Below are 20,491 nucleotides of genomic sequence, written 5' to 3'. Positions count from 1 at the left end.
AAGGCCTTGTGCCTCGAACAAACATGGGCTGGTGTGAATTTTTTCGGGCACCAATAGCAAAAGCCCTTCTTCCTCCTTTCATCCATCTCCCCTGGTGTAAGACGCGGCCTGGGCCCAGCCGGTTTGATGTCTTTTCCAGCCGTGTTTCCTGAGTATCCTCCAGATTTTTGAGGTGTAGTAGTCACTGTCAGCGACTTGGCATAGGAGTACCCTGTTCCACTCGTGTTTCCTCCTCCCGAACCTCCTTTCGCCTTCCCTCCCAAAGCGCGTAGCGTTATCTCTTGGAGCTTGGCTAATGAGAACGCCTCAGCTAGCCGCGTGGGCTTAAACATACAGACCGGCATCTGTAACTCGTCCATCAGCCCAGATAAAAACATGCTCAAAGCTTGATCCTCACGGATCCCTGTTCGTGGATATGTTTCGTCAAAGGCGTCCATGTAATCCTGGAGTGACCCTGTTTGCCGAAGGTTTCTCAAATCCGCCAATGGATCGGCATATGCTTGCGTGCCAAATCTAGATCTCATGGCTGTCACATACCCCTCCCAGTCCACCAGCGCGGCTTCACCTTGTAGGTTGCTAAATCCTCTATGCCATTGTAGTGCTTTGCCCTCCAAGTGAATCGCAGCTACTTTGACTCGATCTTTCACCGGTACCTTTGCAATTTCGAAGAAAAATTCAGCGCGCATCAGCCAACCTTAAAATCCAACCCCCTCGAACTTCGGAAACTCATACCGAGTCGGCTTGCTCCAATCCTCCAATTGCTCATTCTCCTTCTGAACCCCGATGACTACCCCCGACGAACTACCCTCCTCGTCCTTCGGTGGTGGTAGCACAGGCGGCAACATCGCCTTAATCGCGCGCATCACCTCTGCTAGCTGATTCTCCATCGCTCCCTGCCTCTCCGCCAACTTTTCCACCGCCTCATCCACCCTTTTATCCACCGCATCCAAAATCTTCCTCTCTGCTTCCGACAACCGTGTGTTCGGCGCCGGCGTCAACATGTCCGAGAATCGACCGCTCTGATACCACTTGATAGGTTCTAGTTCGGATATGACCTGCAACAGACAGCAACTCCACCAAAACACCTCACAAAGACCAATAATCAACACACAAAGCCGAAATAGGGGAATCGGTAGTATTATAATAAGAACTCTGGTATAGAACGGAAAATTGAAAAGAACAATCAAAAGGAATTTTGCAGAAAGCGAAAGGCGATAACTAATCCTAAGGATCACAGATCCATAGGCCACAATGATCACACAATCAACATGTCTAGACAGTGGTCCCCTCCTCTCCTTTTATAGCTCTTCTTCCCGTTAACTCCACGTGCCACCGTTACTAACAACCCAACGTCGTCACCCTTCACCATCTCTTCATGCTGACTCAGCTCTCACATGTGCCTTTATTTGCTGACCTCTACTCCATGTACTCACCCAAGATAGAATGCATGTGTACACGTCCCCTTTCAGTAGCACATGCATCATTCTAATACTCTCTCGTCTCTGAAAAGTATGAACTATTTCATATTTTAGTCTGTCCCTGAAAATTATGAACTTTCTAATTTTGGAAACTCTTTTCTCTCTAATGGGATGAGACTCATTCTCCACTAATAATACTTTAAAAACTTTTTCTTTCTATCTCTCTTACTTTTCCAATTATTATATATTAAAATTCGTGTCGAACCAAATGTTCACTCTTTGATGACTGAGGGAGTAATCTTTATCTCTCATGTTTTCATATTGTATAATATCTCCGTCTGCGAATAGGAATCTCAGTTCACTTTTAGTATAAATGGTAATAAGGTCTCACATTCGACTAACTCATTTCACTCACTTCATTTAAAACTAGCAATATATACAAGTGGGATTTATATTCCATTAACTTTTTCCCCGTCCACTTTTCTTAATATTTCTTAAAACTCGTGCACCAAAAAATGGAACTTCTTATGGCGAACGGAAGGAGCAATGTGTTTCACCAACACGTATATTTAACTATGTTATCATTCAATACGTGGGAAGTGCGTATTTGAATATTGAAACACGAAACATACCAAAAGATCCAAATGAAAATCCGTTAATACAAAAGGCTAAAGATATTTATTGTCCACAATTAGTGGAACAAGACACTTGCCAACTTGTTTTCCTTTTTACTAGTAGTATAGTTTGTGCTTCCTAGTTCACATGGAAACTTCACATGACACGAAATGAATGACTTAGCAGTCTTATTTTGTTATTGCAAATACCCTCGTTTTTATGTTGCAAATGTTGTTTCTTGATCATACATAACCAAATCTAACGTATGATTATGTAATGAATGATTGCCAAAAAGAGGCCAAATCAATAAGTTAACGCAAGTACTTAAAAATAGGAACATGAAGCTTTTGTGTTTGCTAATGTGTACTTTTAGGAGTCAAACAAGAACTTCCAAGTTATTGACCTAAAAAGGAATTCCTGAAAGAGGGGCTCGAAATCAGAAAACTGTAGGAAAATCCCAGGAAGTCATTGCGTCGATTTATGAGCTCGAAATCAGAAAACTGTCTCCTTTTTCCCCTTTTGGGCATAGGTGATCCATTACATATGCAGAAACCTTATCTAAGTAGCTGCAACGAGGGGCTTCATAGTGGCTTGTTACTATCCTCAAAGTATGCTGTATATTGATACTAAAAGAAGTGAGCTTGGTACTTGTCTGGGGAAGACTATGAGAAACAGTGCATGTTTCTTGATTTCTGCTGTTTGGAGAGGCTTTGTTCAGACCTCTCTTCTGGTTGACAATGTTTCATATCTTCAAAGAGGCGCGGAGTAGCAAGTGATGCTAATTGGTCCTTGCATTTGAACCACGAAGTGCGAGCAGTCTCTTCAGCTGCGTTGAATGTGCCCAACCACATTAGTCCTCAGGCTGGTAGAGTTCATCTCTTAATGCGTAATCCTGCTTAGTTCAGTTTTGTTTGAGGAAAAATAAATTGAGATTTGATAATATTAAGGTTTATAATTTAGACATGAGTTAACAAAATATACAATTCTAGATGAATATGCCGACTCAGAACGAGGAAATACACAGAAATTTGAAACTCAAAAGACAACAGAAACACATTTTGAACCAAAATAACCAAGGAAAGAACGCATGTATATCTGAATCCGTGTATTAAAAAATCTGTGTTTAAAAACAACATGATGAGACCAAAACTGCGACTGATTTTGCCTTTCTGACAAAACCCCAACTGCACAAATGAACCAAACAAAAATATCTCACGAACCAGAACAGACCTCTTTGGTCGGGGAATCTCCATCATCCCCGACCTCACTGCAGAAAGAAGAAAGACAACAAAACTCATTCTCCTTTTGGTGATTGACAACAGCTTTATACAAGATAGTCTACATACGCCATCCAAGCTCAGCCAAACAACCAAACAGGTTGATGCACAAACCATTTGCAGGTGAATGCTGCAACATCTCTCATCTGAAAGAATTGACGAACAATATACGAATGAGATAAATATGGAGGAGAGGACTGCTGCCCTTTCTCAGCCATGACTCTAAGATGGCAGAATCGACTGCAATGCAAGCTGTTGTTGAGGCTGTAAGGACGACCATGTCGAGGCAAGGGTTGATGGAGGCAGTGATTGTTGTAACTGTCTCAACAAATTAATCATTCGATTAGCTGTTTGCTCTGTCGCAAGATCTTTTCCTGCACAGATAACCTGCAATGGAGATGTCACAATACTGAAATAACGAAGTCCACTAGCTGAGTTATGTGTATAGAAAAGTTTTAGATGACACAGAAGGCGAGAAAAAGGGGATACAAAACTAACCTCAGCAAATACGGAAACAATTTTTGGAAGATACTGGTTGTTGGGTCCCAAAACGTCTGTATCAGACCTGTCGCAGCAGACAAGATTGTCAAATGTTTAAAATGAAGATATGATTAAAAAATATTGGGAGGCGGAGTAATGTAAGGCGCTCACCTCTCAACCATTGAGCAAAGCTGGTCGTGAACAACTTTTGCTTCAATAATATCATTTTTAATTGGCAAGCAATTCAGCCAGGCAGGAATTACCTATGATATAACCAACCATTATATGCGAGGTCTTAATCAAATATATCCTGATAACACTCTACATAGCTGAATCAACTGAGCAGACGCACAAGCACTTCATAGTCAAGATAAGATCTCTATAACCAATCTTTACAGTGTATACGAAAATTTCACTTTAACTTTATGAAACTACAGTAATAACAAACTGAATAAAATACCTGAGCTGAATCAATGCTGTCACGATGGAATTGGCATATCTTTCCAAGAGCGGAGACAGCATTATCATATGCCATCACATTTTCCGGTTGTGAAGCATTGGGATGCCTGATAACAACATTTAGCCTTGAAAGAGCCTCTGTACAAAGTAATAGCAAAATACAGCATAAGATATCAAGAAGAAAAGGTGTATTCTGCATGCATGTGTGCAATCACATCTTACCTCCAACAAGTGGTTTAAATGCAGAACCACCAAACTCGGCACACACGCCAAGCCCATAAACAGCAGCCTGAGAACAAAATTGAGGTAACTCAGAGATGCACACATAACATAATCGACATCGGGTGATAATCGAACTGACTATTAAGATGTAAGCAAACCTGGCGAACATCTGCATTTTCATCATTGCATGCTTCAAAAAGGAAAGGAAGGTATGTGTCGTAATACCTAATTTACATAAAAAGAAATGCATAAGAAATTACAAAACTTCAACCAAATTCAAAATCTATGGCATCCATGCATACTTGAGAGCTGCTTCACGGCACTGTTCAGCCACATCATCAAAAATGCAAATAGCGATTCTTCTCTCTTCAGCTGTCTTATCATTACCCTGCCAAGAATGGGGGGAATACAATCTTAGACAAAAAGAAACACAAACAAAAAATATATATCGATGAACTTCTGGTACTGTTAAATCATCTTCTGTAATTCCTTAGGAATCATCTTCAACATAAGTAAGCCATAGCCATAAAAAAGGAGGCCAAGTGACACAAGTCACAAATGAGACGTACCCACATCGGCATCAGATATGATGACAATTCTTCGAAGAAAGGCAAGAAGGAGGCCTTAAATGTTTTAATCAAGGTTCCCAAAATTTCTCCGACCTGAACAAGCATACAGAAGTGTAATATCTCAGTTAAAAATTTTCACATAATTAAAAAAAAAAAAAAAAAAAAAGAGCTATGAGGAGCACAGAAATGATGACTAACTTGGTCAAACACTTCTTCTTCTTGCTCGTTTTCCTCTTTTAGCAATTCTCCTTCCTCTGCATCAAAATCTTCAGCTTTGGCTCTCTCAGATCTCTCTCCTTTTCTACTTGAGCTAGCAGTAAGCACATGTTTTATCTCTTCAACAATGCTTCTAACCTGACCCTCGTCTAAAAGCAGTCCAGAAATCTGAGAGGAAAGAAGGCAGAGTGAATGGTTATAAAAATAAGGATAGCCCTTCGTGCATGAAGCCTATATCATATCAAATCAATGAGGAAAAATAAAATAAGCAAATAGCTCTCATAGATAAGGAGTGAAAAGATTTCTAAATATCTCATCTAAATCAAAGCCCCGAACTGCACTGAGGATTATCGCTATATGTGCCATAGCAGAAATCTAGCAGTCAATATAAACATATATTTGAGTTGCTCAAGTGGAAAATCTACTGCTACAGCTGATGAAATCTAAATGATTGAGATGTAAAACTAAATATTTTGAACATCCCAGGCCTCAGCTAAACTAGAGTTGTTCGAGATGTAAAATCTAGCAGTCAATATCAATTATATTGAAGAACAACTCTCTGGAAACTAATCACTTTGAGGAACGCAGGCCTCAGCTATAAGACAAAAACAAGAAGTCTGCAGCATAAACAAAAATCAACTGACGATGTAAAACCTAGCTACAATTAACTCTCGCACTCACAGTGTGAAACAAACAAAGAATTTCCGAGAAGATGGATTAGTCTTTGTCTTGCATCTATTAGAGCTATTAGCAAGCATACAAGATGAAGGGGCAGAAACAATAAACATCAAATATGAACCCAACTAGTTAAGGTGGCCCATATTGGTTATAAGTACCCACCTGGACACATTCATTCAGTGCGTCCAGCATATTTGCACATATCTCTGTATCAGGCTCCTGCATGATAAAAAAAAAAAATAGTTTATGTAACAGTGCACATATCAAGGATTACAACCAAAATAAGTTTCTTCACAAAAGAAGGTTAGCCAGCACCTTATGTAGAGCTTCTATTAAGGCAGGAATAATGTAGTCAGACAACTGCTTAACATATTGCTCATTGCGGCCCTGAGCGATACCTTTCTCCACAGCCAATTTTGCAGATCGTAATAACTCCGGCATTGCTAGAAATCAACAGCAAATTATCTTTAACACGTATGGCATTGTTATACAGCAAGAAGCACAAAATTAAGCAAGTCTATAATACCTGAAACAGCAGCTTTCCTGACTTCTTCATGGAAATAAAATTTCAAAAGGGGAACCAAAATTGGCGCAATCTATACCAATTATGACAGAGAGTGACAATCTAAAACAGTTCCTACTATCATATACAAAGTAAACAACAATGACATTCACCAACCTGATCAATCCATGGGTAGAAACCTTCTTTTAACTCATCAGCATAGCAACACAGCATATTACAAGCAGTGGCCTTCTCTTCGAGGACACTGGTTTTAATTCCTATTCTTTTATCACCGAGTGTGATGGTTTCCATGCTGGAATATAGTAAAAAATTGAATTAGAAATTGGAGCTAAGCAAAAAAGACAAAATTAAGCAGGATAAGTTTAGATAGTCAATTCACGAGTGCAGGGCAATAGCAAGAAACAATAACACAAATATGATCAAATATATTAAAGTGGTTGGATTTGGGAGTTCCCCATTGCACTTAAAGTGTCACTAAGCATCCATATCAAGTAAAATGAATGAAGGAGACCTTTCATCATCCGATTCATCAATTTCATTGTCAGAATCAGCAGATGTGATGGTCACGTCAGGCTTTAGCTGGGCAGATTGAATCAAAGGAGGCATGACTATGCTCATGTAAGGTAAGAAATCCTGCCCCAAGCACTTGCAAAGTCTGGCCCATGCCTAAAGCAGAAAATAAGGTAATAGTTACAGCAAATATAAATAAGCAATATAAAGATATTCAAGCTCCTTAGCATTCATGGAAACATAGCATACTTGTAACATGTAACTAGTAGTGGGATCATCTGTCTCCATTTGTGATCCTTGCAATGAACAAAGCACATCCATGACCTTCAATTGGAAGAGGGAGAGGTGTTAAAAGGAAGCACAACATGATAAATTGTATAGGTTATATTACAAAAGTAAAAGGACAAGATGTAAAGCATCATGCAAAAAATAAAATGTGAGAACTATGTCACTGGTTCTTCACCTTCTTAGCATCCTCCTTAAATATATCCTTTCCAACAGCCATCCCTACCAAGCTGATGCACTCCATTGCTTTCGCACGAAGCATGCGGTTAGACTTGTCTGTTGCATTCACCAATATAGTTTTCAGGTAAGGCATAACTGCATCATAGTATTTCTTGAAGAGTTCCTGCCAGAACATCCAGTGAATAAGCATCTAAGTAGAGCAATTATCACTAAGTCACAGAACCAATATTCATTTGCGTACCTGAGATGAATCTGCAACTGATGCCAAGGCAGTTAAGGCACCCTCCTGCACCATCTGTTTGGAATTCTGCAATTTAAAGCACACATCTACTTTAGATTATAATCACATATGCACTCCAATAGCTAAAATTCATGTAACTTGTTTATTATATATAATTTGTCAACTGTTTGGACCTGCAGCAATATAAGTAACTTGTGAACTATCCCGTCCAAGTAAGGTGTCAAAATTTCTGGAGTACAATTTTCGCTGAAGTTGAGAACAGCTGAGGCTGCATGTGCCTGCACTCGAGGATTTTGGAAATCGTCCATAGATGCAGCCAGTGCTGGCAGCACCCGTTGATGGTACTGAACTTGCAAGTCTGGACCCAAATCAGTTGACAGCTGGCCAATTGCATTAATGGCAGCCCATCTCACACGAGGATGAGGATGTTGAAAAGAATTCAAGACCATGTTCACGACTTGCTCCAAATTCTTAATCATTACCTACATAAATATACAAATGGAAATCAGTCAACAAAAAAAGTTACAAAGCTAGGCCAACAAAATCACAGCCTTAATGAAATCAGTTACTAACAAATACAGCAACTCTTTTCCTAATTGACGAATGAAAAAATGAAGACAAGCAACTATCACCATGATCATCAATGAACAAGACAGTCAAAACATGCTCTTCTTTCCTACCAAAATTTGGGATGGAAGAAAAAGCATGAAGTAAAAACTAATACCCTAAACTGCTATGTCAAATACTATATTAACTATAGCATCCTACCAGGTAACAAGTGTTGTACAGATGTGAACATAAGTCAAACACCACTGAGTTCAAAAGACACGGCAAAATTTGGCCACAAATATGAAATGCTCATCATATTTCTACCTTGGAACAACCCTCAGCAATCTGCGCAAGCGCAATGAGAGCGGCATGATGCTTCTGCCACTCAGGAGCAGATAGATAAGCCTGCAACTGATCAGATGCCACAGGAACAATAGTGTTCCCACCAAGTGAGATTGCCAGCCTATCCAAACACTCCTGCCCAACACTGTAGTTACTCGTCTCGCCTGCATCCTCATCCTTAGTCTCTGCACTGTGCCACGCCGGATCATCCTCCACATCCATAAGCATCTTCATCAAGATAGCAAACAGCCTGCTAATGAATTGCGGCATCTTCCGCATCATCCCAGGCGCTCTCTCCCGCGCTTCCGCAAGCGTGATCACGAATTCAATGGCCAAATGCTGTGTCCCTTCTTCCAAGCTCTCGGCCTCCGCTATCTGCAGCATCGACCCCACCACGTCGACAATCTGCCGGCGTAGGAACCGCGGCTCCGTTCCTGCCAATTCTATCAGCAGCTCCAAAGCCTCCTGCGCGGTGGCTTCCTGCCCCGAGTTCAGAGCCTCAGTCAACGTCCTCATCATGGCCGGAAGCAAATCCTGGAACCTATCTCGATCATTGGAGCTCGATAAGCACTGGATGAAATTGATAACAGCGCTCAGAGCAGCAATCTTCACATCCGGATTGGGGGAGTTATTCAGCACATTCAGGAACACCGTGTGCAAATCAGTGATGTACGGAATGAGCGTTTCTCCGATGAATTGAGCCAATTGCGAGAACATCAGGAACGAGGATTCCTGCAATTTGGGGGAAGTAGCAGTCACGCATTGGAACATGAAGGGCAGAATCTCCGGCCACTGGTTATCAGGTATAAGCGAGGAGGCAAGCTCGGAAATGGTATCGCAGAGCTTTTTAATAATCGATTTCGATTCCTCGCTCTGGATAGCAGAGAGGAGGATGTTCTTCACCGCGGAGCGAGTCGACTCGGAGAGGTGCGGCCAGATGAAGGATTCATCCCGAGTCAACTGCTTCCGAAGGAGGATTGTCGCCATGGCGCGCGACTCGAGGTGGGCGGAGGAGGAGAGCAGGTGAGCGAGCTTGAGCGCGAGCGAGTTAGGATCGTTCTGCTTCAGCAAATTGAAGATCGACTCAGCTTGGGAGCGCTGCTCGTTGGCGGAGGACATCAAATGGGAGATCAAGGTCTCGAAGGGCGCCGGGTCGGGACCGAGAACCGCCATCAGCTGCGCTTGCTGGAGCTGAGTCGACTCGGCATCCATCGCACTGAGTCCCGGCGATTCAGTAATTAGGGTTTTTTTTTCAATTTCTTCGCGAGGAATCTCACACACAGAGACCACGCAGTGGAGGTGTATCTGTAACTGTATATAACTATAGAGGGAGGATAAGTTTGCTATCCGTTTTCGATGCCAAACGAGGAAGGGAATGTACAACTAGTCAATGCGCGGAGTACAAGGTATCGAACTGGAGGGAGTTTTGGGAGATTTTGAATAATATTTTATGCTGAGAGATGTAAATGCAATTAATATAAAATTTAGAAATTAATTCTAATAAATATATAATCCTACTTAGTGGAGATTAGTTTTTCATGTTTCATATATACGTGAGTGAGTGGGAAGTTAGGAAAGATAATTTGATTAAATTTCTCTTCTAAACGTTTTCTTCTTCCTCCACTCGGTGTTTTCCTCAAGTTTGGCTATGAGGTACTTCTATTTATCTTTCTAATTAATATTTCTTTTCTTTAATTTGATAGTATACAATTACTACTATATTTATATATGATTTTAGTGAAATTAACAGGTTAGAGTTTTGGATTTGCTTCTTATTGAAGCTTCTTTTGGTTACATTCATGAAATCATTTAGGCTATATATATTCTCACCCATAGACATATTCACCTCCCTCTTCCATTCCCAGGTAAATAAATACTTTTATTCTCTATTTGTCACTTTGATTGATGCTACTTTGTAGTCACTATAGCTTTATCTTCTTGATTTGGATGGCTAGGGAAGCCTCCACAAAATTACGTGGTGTGAATTGTTCGATTGTGTACTTTCTAACAATTATTTTCTTGATAGTAATTTGCAAAGTAAACGAGTCTTAATATAAAGTACTCCTCCATATCTTTATTTTTCGTACAAAGAGATTTGCATTACTAAGAGAATCTTACCATGTCCCGTAGACGGGAGTTTCTGTTATTTAGGAGATAGTTCTTGAATTTATACGTTAATTTATTTTTCATAAGTAGATAATTTGACTTCGAGTAGATTTCATTTCCTTCGTAGACTAATTTGCTTATGTTTATTAGTATTTCCTTTTAGTATTAGGAATTCATACGCCATAAGTCGACGGAGTAAAGAAGGGGAGCGTTTGCATGAATATCTCGATTATAGTTACTAGCATAATTAGTTTGTTGCATTTATTATTTGCATATTAGTTGGATGCAAGGATTTCTCATTTCAGTTATTTGTAAATCTATATATAATGAGTAATTATCTATTATATTTAATTAGATTTTTATCTTCCTACTCCATGATTTATTGTTTAAACATTATATTATGTGATTTGTTTTAAACTTATTATGCTTCAATGTTGATTTGTATAGATTTTTTATTCTCATATAACTAAAATTGTTACTCATATTATTTATTGTTAATATTAATTATAATTTATTTAATTAATTTAAAATTTAAAATTAATATTTTAAAAATATATTAATCAATCTGTGTATATTTATTTAATTAATTTAAAAGTTAAAATTAATATTTTAAAAATATATTAATCAATCTGTGCATAGCATACTAGTGATGATAACGGTGGGGCTAATTACGGCAAGGTATGTTTGAATTATGCTTCGCTGTTAAGTATTTAGGTGGCATCCAAAATATGAATAACTCGAGAATGATTATTGAATGCACAAATATTTGGCATTTATTTTTCTATTTTTAATCATTTCGTCTTTGTCTTTTGAGTATTCAAATGTGAAATACTACGTGATTTTAGACAAATATAACGGGAAGTTAGAATAATTTTTTATATATGTTTGGAGTTAGAGAGGTCAGTGTTGGAAATTATTTATCATCATATATTCAAGATTACATAATTGAATATAAATAAAGCAAGATCTTCGAACATCATGTATTTCACGTAAAATCGTAAACATAATAGGATCGAAATATACCTTGGCGATCCATAGCGGAAGCGATTGGGGAAGACGGAGAGAACTTCCTTGGACTTTCTTTGGCGTAGTAGCGCAGCTCCAACTCCAAGGATTTGTTTCTCTCTCTTTCCCTCGTTTATGTGTTCTCTTAATGTGTGTTATTTGATGGGATCACCACACTTGTATTTATAGGCAGAGAGGGGACAAACCCTAATTATGAAACCTTAAAAGCCCTTTCCATCAAAGAGGCCCAAAATAATTAGTAAATACGTTTCTTATTGACCAAAAATATAATCTTCCGTCTATTAATATTACTAATTGATCACAATCAATTCTAATCAAATCTTAATGATATATACGCACGATTCTTTACTTGATGGCCAAGGGAATGAATATTCATTCCATAAAAAAGATTATGTAATCAATCTTTTCCAATCATTGGCAATCAATCGGCACACACACACATATATATATATATATAGGGATGTACTAATATGCTAACTAATTTTAAAGTGCTAACGTACATCCAATCACGTGCTGCCACGTGGCACGAAAAATGCAATATTATATACAGAAAAATGCAATATGCATTTGTAAAAGTTATAATTGAATTTCGACAGATTGCATTTTTGTTATATGCAGATTGCATTTTTTATTGTTGAGTTTTGCATTTTTGATATTGACTGTTTAATTTGCATTTTATATCTATACGGATTGCATTTATATATATGTGAAAATGCAAAACTTAACAAAATAAAATGCAATTTATTTGAAAATGCAAAACTTAACAATAAAAAATGCAATTTTCCTATAACTAAAATGCAATTTGTGGAAATGCATGAACAACTTCACAAATGTGTATTGCATTTTTATATATATAATATTGCATTTTTCGTGCCACATGGCAGCACGTGGTTGGATGTACGTTAGCACTCTAATTAAGGATGCGCCCTAGTGCTCCCCTATATATATATATATATATATATATATATATATATATATTCTCTTTGGAGAAATATAATATGATTATTTAATTAATTGATATGTGACAATAATTAATTGATAGTCAATTAATTAGGGTAAAATGTGTCTTATACCAAATAATGTATTATACTAAAATCCAATTCTATTTAGGATTCTATCACATGTCACATATGTGAGACACAAAACTTACATTCTCCCACTTGGCGAACATGTGGGACACAAAGCTTTCTATTCTCCCACTTGTCACACTTGACAGAGCCACAGTAAAATAGACATAATAAACATAAGGCGCAATATTGGACTTTATAAATACTTTCATCACTGGTAAACATAAGTATTATATTAGAGAGACTACTAATGCGGGTCATGACATGCGTATATCATTCAATCGATATAGTTCCTTCCATGTACCACATCACCAATATCCACTCTAATATAATCTATAAGTGACACCACGTCCGTAATTGTCTTATTTCAAGACATCCTGCATTAATACTAAAAACGTATATATGCATATCAAATAATAAGTATATACAGGAAAAGTGGAAACAACTTTATTGAATTCAAAATATCCATAACTTAAGTATCTGAACCAACATGGAAACAAAAAGATTAGACGTTTCCAAACCCAAGACCCATTATGTTAACTATTCCATAAATGTCTTAGGTGGTAACGCCTTAGTCAATGGGTCAGCAACTATAAGCTGTGTGCTTATACATTCTATAGATATTATTTGTTCCCGAACTTAATCTTTCATGACAAGAAACTTTAATTCCATGTGTTTAGCTCCTTTGAATACTTGTCATTCTTAGAGAAAGATACGATTGCACTATTATCACAACACATTTCAAGGGCTTGGATATTGATGAGACAATACCAAGGCTTGAAATAAAATTTTGCAATCATTAATGCTTCAAAGCAAGCCATAAATTCAGCTTTAATGGAAATCCAATCATTTCTAGTTGATCATATTTCCTTAACGTGAGCATAAAATCTTTTGTTCCCTTTAAGTATCTCATTATTATCTTTGCAGCTCTACAATGTTCAACACCAGGGTTACTTTGGTAACGGCCTAGCATTCCAACTGCAAAGTTGATGTCTTGTTTAGTAAAGACTTGATCATACATCAAACTTCTCACAATAGATGCATAAGGAATATTTTCCATCTCTTTACGTTCCAATTCAGTTTTTGGACATTGATCCAAACTGAATTTGTCACCTTTATGATTTGGAACAACACTTGGAGAACATGCACTCATTCCATGTCTCTCTAAAAGATTCGATCTATGTAGCTTTTATGAGACAATCCAAAAGTCCACGTGATTGATCACAAGATATTTCTATCCTATGACATAGGATGTCTCACACATATCTTTTATGTTGGAATTTTTAGAGAGATAACTTTAGTGTCATGTAGTATTCCAATGTAACCACTAGCAAGCAATATATCATCATTCATCAACATACAAAACCAAAATATGAACTTGCTCCCACTAACCTTGAGGTATATGCACCGATCAACGGTGTTCTCTTTAAAACCGAAAGCAGTAATAGTGTCATGGTATTTAAAATACCATTGTCGAGAAGCATGTTTCAGTCCATAAATTGATATCTTAAGTTTGCAGACTAAATTTTCTTTCTTAATAAAGTCTTCAAGTTGTTTCATGTAGGCTTCTTCTTCCAAATCATCATTTAGAAAAACAATTTTCACATCCATTTAATGTAGTTCCAAGTCAAAATGGGCTACAAGTGCCAAAATGATTCTAAGTGAGCCCTTCTTTGATACTTGAGAGAAAGTCTGTTTACAATTAATGCTATCTTTTCTGAGTATAACCTTTGGCTACAAGTCTGACTTTAAATCGTTAGACTAAACCATTTATGTCGAATTTGGTCTTGAAGACCCAATTACACCCTACACTTTTGTTTATCGGGTAATTCGACAAAGTCCCAGACTTTAATCCATAGATTTTAACTCATCTATCATGCATCAATCCATTTATTAGAATTATTACACTTAATGTCTAGTGAATATGAAACTGGATCATTACGTATTCCTATATCACATTCGGATTCTTGGAGATATGTCACATAGTCATCAGAAATGGCACTTCTGTAGATGCTTCTTCCACACCCATGTTCAATGACTTTGGCATCATCATTAAGTGGTTGGTCATTCAAATATTGTTAGGCTGTTCAACAATATTTGGCACACTTAATTCTTGAGGAAATGAGGGAAGAAGGTTATACCCTTATTTCATTAATGACCGCATTATGAGTGTTAAAACTCCCACTGATCTAACCATTCTCAAAGAATCATATATTTCCAGTTTCCACAATTCTCATGCTATCATTATGACAATAAAACCTATACCCTTTGGATTTTTCTGGTAACCCATAAAGTAACCACTAACTGCCTAAAATCCAATTTCATTTCTTGCGAAGAGTATACTCTAGTTTCCGTTGGACAGGCCCAAACATGAAGGTGCTGCAAACTGAGTTTTCTACCTGTCCAAAGTTCATAAGAGTCTTTGGTACAACCTTACTAGAAACCCGGTTTAATACATAAATAGCGGTTCTAAGAGCATAAATTCACAACGATATAGGTAAGGTAGAATTAACATTCTTCTAACCATTTCCATGAGAATTCGGTTTCGTCTTTCAGCAACATCATTCTGCTGAGGCGTACTTGGCATAGTATATTAAGCATAAATGTCATGCTTTTCTAAGTATTTGGCAAAAGGTCCATGTAATTGACTTATTTTAGTGGTACGACCATAAAATTCACCACCTCTAGATCGAATAATTTTCACCTTTCTATTTAATTGCCTTTCAACCTCAGTCATAAAATGTTCAACTGTGCCTGAGATTTTTCTTGCAATAAATAAATCCATAATGCAAAAAAATCGTCAATAAAGGTGATAAAACATATTATCCACCAGAAGTCGAGACATCAAAAGGTCCGCAAATATCTGTATGTATAATTTTAAGGAGCCCATTGCTTCTTGTGGCTTTTTTTTTTTTTTTTTAGTATTGTGTTTGGTTTGTTTACATTTAATACAATCCACACAAACGGTAGTGCTTGTAAAGTCTAAATTCGAATGAATATTATCCTTTATAAGCCTCTTATTTCTTTCACTGGAAATATGATCCAGTTCCTTTATGCCATAAGAATGATAAATTCGAACGAATATTATCCTTTAGATGCTCCTTCGGTTGCAATGTGAGCATGAGATGCACCCATTCCATAATTCTTCATCTTATGCTCCTCCTAGACCAATAGGTTTCTCAATTCTTTAAGAGTCCACTAATATTGTATAGTGAATCAATTTGGAATGGTCTATATTAAGGAGGTAAGGAAGTTAGGATGAATTGGACAAAGAAATCTTCATCCACCTGTAATCCTAACTTTTCCAGCTTAGAAGAGATGTTATTTATGTTCATCACATGTTCATACATAGTCATCATATTGCATGCTTATGAGATCCTTCATAAGTTTTTCTGCAAGAGAGTTTTATGCAGTTGTGAAGCGAACCTCAACATTCTACAAACATTCTTTTGCAATGTCAGTCGTTGAGAGGTTTTATCTGCAACGAACATTCTAATGAACTGTAAACTTAGTTTTGTTAGATTTTTCCCTAGCATTATGGGTAATCAGCCAACTACTTTGATCATAAAATAATTGGCTTATCATTCAACAGGTTAGGTCTAAGTCCATTATTTCAAGAGTGAACTTAAGTTTCTCTTTCCATGCAAAGAAGTTGGTTCCATTAAGTTGGGGAACGTTTGAGGTAAACATACTAGTAGCAAAAAATATATGTTTTTACATTATAGGAGCAATTAAGAAATGAATGCTCACATATAGAAGCTTTGAATAATAACACGAACATTAATTTGAAAACCCATATCATGAGGCAATTATGAAAGCTCCTTTGGGTAGTATTCATACAATAATAAAAATCATACTTTTAATATCCATATCTTAGTTCAATAATTGAGTAATAATAAATTGGCGTTACCTTTGGGTAATCGACACCAATTTATATTATTAACTCCATTAGTGTTCATTATGTCGCAAAGACTATTTCCTTTGTGAATCTAGACCTTTTATGACAAACAAACTATTTAGATAATGAATAGACACAACAAGCATGATGATTAATTGCATAAATGGATTTTCATATCAACTTGATTATAAACTCTTCTTATTTTACCTCACTTTGGTGATTGCAAAATAAACATAATATAATCAAGAATGTATAGTGATTAATTGCTTAAGCATATTTTCACTTAATTTGATTACAAACTTGATAAGGCTCGTTTCATGCATCGGTTTAGGGTTAAAATTCTGTGCATTTGGGGCGCTAATGTGCGTTATTGAGTTCAAGTGCGTAGTAAATCTGCCGGACCCAGGAGTTGCTGTTACCTGACCTGGCAGATGCAAAAGAGATGAAATTGAAGCAAAAATCAGAAGTCGTCGTTCGGACCTGGGAGAATCAAAAGTTGGCGACAGGAACAGAATGGAGCGAGAGCAGATTATTTTAAAGAGTCTTACTCAAGGGCAAGAGCGTCAAATCACCAGGGGGGATACCCTAGGGATCAGAGCCTCGCATATATAAGGAGCTCAACCTTGAAGAACAAGACAGACTGTGAACAGCCACTCCTACGCTTTCCTAGCTCTAGTTCTAGTTCCATACTTCAAATTTTCATTTCGTGTTGCTGCGCACTTGGACATGGAGGATTCTGGCCACCGTGGTTCTCATCGTCATCGTTATTTTGCTGTGTAACACCGCCTTGTGAAGGCGAAGAAACAATCTTACTTGCTTTCGTTTAGTACTTTGTGGTTTTTAAGTTTGCAACTCTAGTTTCCGACTTTGATCTACTGGATTCAGACCTATTTCTAGTTATTATGGAAGTTTATGTTTGCTTTTGGTTGGATATCTCTGAGTTTATGTTCATCTCTTGTTTTTAGCTTTCGTTCTTTGTTTATTGTTGGATGTTTGGAGCTGAGATATGTTGGTTTGTTGTTGGAGGTTGGGGATTTGCATATGGAGATGTTTGGATTTGTTGAATCTTGGTGTTTCGGAGTTGAAGTTTCGCATATTTGGTGCTTGATGTTTACGTTGTGCATGAGTATGGCTATTTACTTTCTGTTTTTGCATCCTTTAGGTCCAGTAGCGTAGATCTGTTAGTTTAGGCTTTAATTTCTCGTTTTAAGTCTAGATCTAAAGTTTGTTCTGTTTTCATAGTGTTTAAAACTCTGTTTTCTCTGCTATTCTCGTTTGATTCCCGAAGAAGATGAAGTTGTTGGTAGTTAGAACCAGATCTGCTTTATGTCAGTACTTTTCTGCATGTACTTTAATTTTTCTGCATATCCTCTAGACCCTGTCAGTACGATCCACTTTGTCTCTTTTACTTTTCTGCATGCTTTTCCAGACGCTGGTAGTTTAAGGAAACTTGTCTTGCTTTTTGCTTTATGCTTGTCTGTCCAAATTAGGAAAGCCTTTCTAGTTAAGTTTACTCCAGCTGTTTTAGAACTTTAAAATATCTCAGTTTCTCTAAGTCATGTATGTTCCGTACGCTCTCAGTTCTTAGACCCAGTAGGTAGAGTAAAGTTCTTCTGATCTATTAGACCCAATAGGTAGAGTAAAGTTTTGCTTATCTCTCAGACCAAGTAGTTTTAAGTTCTCGACCCACAAAAATTGCGTGGCAGCAGTCAATCCCTTTTCTTTCCCAAAACATCCTCAAATGCAGTTTCGTAGCACCTTCGTCCTCGTGGGATCGATCCTTTACTTCCCTGTGCTAAGTTGTAGTATAGTGGGTTGAGGTTTTTTTGAAGGAATAGAGTGTACCCAACGACCCCTTTCTGATAGTTTCACGATCTTCTAGCCTCTGAAATCTAGTCGAATCCTCTGGACCTGTTAGATCGAGTGACACATAAAACCGCATTGCACTTCTAGGACCTGTCAAAACTTTATTATTTTACCTCACTTTGGTGATTGCAAAATAAACATAATATAATCAAGAACATATAGTGATTAATTGCTTAAATAAATTTTCATATGAGTTTGATTATAGACTATCCTTATTTTACCTCACTTGGTGATTGCAAAATAAACATAATATAATCGAAGACCCACCTTAAAACATGAATTGAATTATGTAATCATTCATTCCACCTTCTCGGTAGATTCATAATCATGAAACATTTAATTGAAATCTCAATTCACCGATGCATATATTCAAATGCAATTTACATACAATATATACACAGTCAATATACCCAAATCTATTCCATATAATAAATCAAATCAATATGGAAACAATGTATTTCAAACATGGAAATCATTAAACATGATTACGGTTTATGGAAATATAACATAATCAAAATCAATCTCAATAAAATATCAATTAATTTCATTCTATACACATGCAATGATAACAGTATTAAATATTCATGCTGAAATAATTTTCTACCAAAACAGCCGAATCAAAACATAAAAATTCAACTGGTCATATGCATATACTGAATTCACAAATACGTCATGCGATTTAGACATATGATTCATTAAATTTGCATACGTAATAAACTAATTGAATCAACCAATTTGAATTACTATTCCGTAAAATTCTTAACGAAAGAAAGATACCGAAAGCTGTAAACCGAGAACCAAATATACACAAACATGATTCTCAAGTTAATCAATAATTTATTCAAATTAAAATTCAAACATAATGGTTTTTCAATAATACGAAAATACACGAGTTCTCGACCATGCTCTGATACCAAATGTTGGAAATTATTTATCATCATATATTCAAAAGGGAAATTGGTCTCTAAAACCATGAACTTTGCCCAAAATTTGGTATTTCCCATGAACTTTGAAATTGGTATATAATATCACGAACTTTGCATTTTGTTTGGTATTTCCCAAACTCACTCAAATAAGATATTTTCATCAAAATCTTATTTAACATAGACAATCGTGATATGTTTTATAATATTTGAAACCACTTTTTAAGTTCATAACATGTAGCATAAAAAGTCATGTTGAAAACCACGTTGATTTAGTTGTGTCAAGTATGATAAAAGCCTCGTAAGTTAGTCAAATATAGTAATAAACATGCCGTGGGAAATACCAAACAAAATGCAAAGTTCGTGATATTATATACCAATTTCAAAGTACATGGGAAATACCAAATTTTGGGCAAAGTTCATGGTTTTAGAGACCAATTTCCCTATTCAAAATTACATAATTGAATATAAATAAAGAAAGATCTTCGAACATCATGTATTTCACGTAAAACCATAAACATAATAGGATCGAAATATACCTTGGCGATCCATAGTGGAAGCGATTGGGGAAGACGGAGAGAACTTCCTTGGACTTTCTTTGGCGTAGTAGCGCAGCTCCAACTCCAAGGATTTGTTTCTCTCTCTTTCCCTCGTTTATGTGTTCTCTTAATGTGTGTGATTTGATGGGATCACCACACTTGTATTTATAGGCAGAGAGAGGAGAAACCCTAATTATGAAACCTTAAAAGCCCTTTCCATCAAAGAGGCCCAAAATAATTAGTAAATACGTTTCTTATTGACCAAGAATATAATCTTCCGTCTATTAATATTACTAATTGATCACAATCAATTCTAATCAAATCTTAATGATAAATATGCACGATTCTTTACTTGATGGCCAAGGGAATGAATATTCATTCCATAAAAAGATTATGTAATCAATCTTTTCTAATCATTGGCAATCAATCGGCACATATATATATATATATATATGAACATATATTCTCTTTGGAGAAATATAATATGATTATTTAATTAATT

At 36.7% G+C, this 20,491-nt stretch overlaps 1 protein-coding gene across 1 annotated transcript; it reads right to left on the bottom strand.

The window, feature by feature from the left end:
• Window positions 1-3,102: 3,102 nt before the first annotated feature.
• On the bottom strand, window positions 3,103-9,875 carry LOC125223546 (uncharacterized). Its single transcript, XM_048126746.2, has 19 exons — window positions 8,547-9,875; window positions 7,847-8,155; window positions 7,674-7,739; window positions 7,431-7,595; window positions 7,217-7,291; window positions 6,969-7,123; window positions 6,614-6,749; window positions 6,461-6,530; window positions 6,250-6,377; window positions 6,097-6,153; window positions 5,239-5,424; window positions 5,041-5,133; window positions 4,774-4,859; window positions 4,630-4,696; window positions 4,472-4,538; window positions 4,251-4,387; window positions 3,962-4,053; window positions 3,809-3,875; window positions 3,103-3,697 (listed from the first exon to the last, which is right to left on the bottom strand). The coding sequence occupies exons 1-19, from the start codon at window positions 9,774-9,776 to the stop codon at window positions 3,533-3,535; spliced, it is 3,351 nt and encodes a 1,116-aa protein (XP_047982703.1). The 5' UTR covers window positions 9,777-9,875; the 3' UTR covers window positions 3,103-3,532.
• Between the last annotated feature and the right edge of the window lie 10,616 nt (window positions 9,876-20,491).

Source organism: Salvia hispanica, chromosome 2 (genome assembly GCF_029641045.1).
Source record: "Salvia hispanica isolate PSC_SH4W2 chromosome 2, Shi_PSC_v1, whole genome shotgun sequence".
Classification (NCBI taxonomy): Eukaryota; Viridiplantae; Streptophyta; class Magnoliopsida; order Lamiales; family Lamiaceae; genus Salvia; species Salvia hispanica.
Note: the sequence above shows the minus strand (reverse complement) of the source record. Positions and strands in the feature narration are given on the sequence as shown.

Coding starts and splice junctions, on each gene's coding strand:
- LOC125223546 (XM_048126746.2), bottom strand. CDS start 9,776: ATGGATGCCGAGTCGACTCAGCTCCAGCAAGCGCAGCTGATGGCGGTT. Junction 5,134..5,238: donor AAGAAGAAGTGTTTGACCAA/GTTAGTCATCAT, acceptor ATGCTTGTTCAG/GTCGGAGAAATTTTGGGAAC. Junction 4,539..4,629: donor AAAATGCAGATGTTCGCCAG/GTTTGCTTACAT, acceptor TTTTGTTCTCAG/GCTGCTGTTTATGGGCTTGG.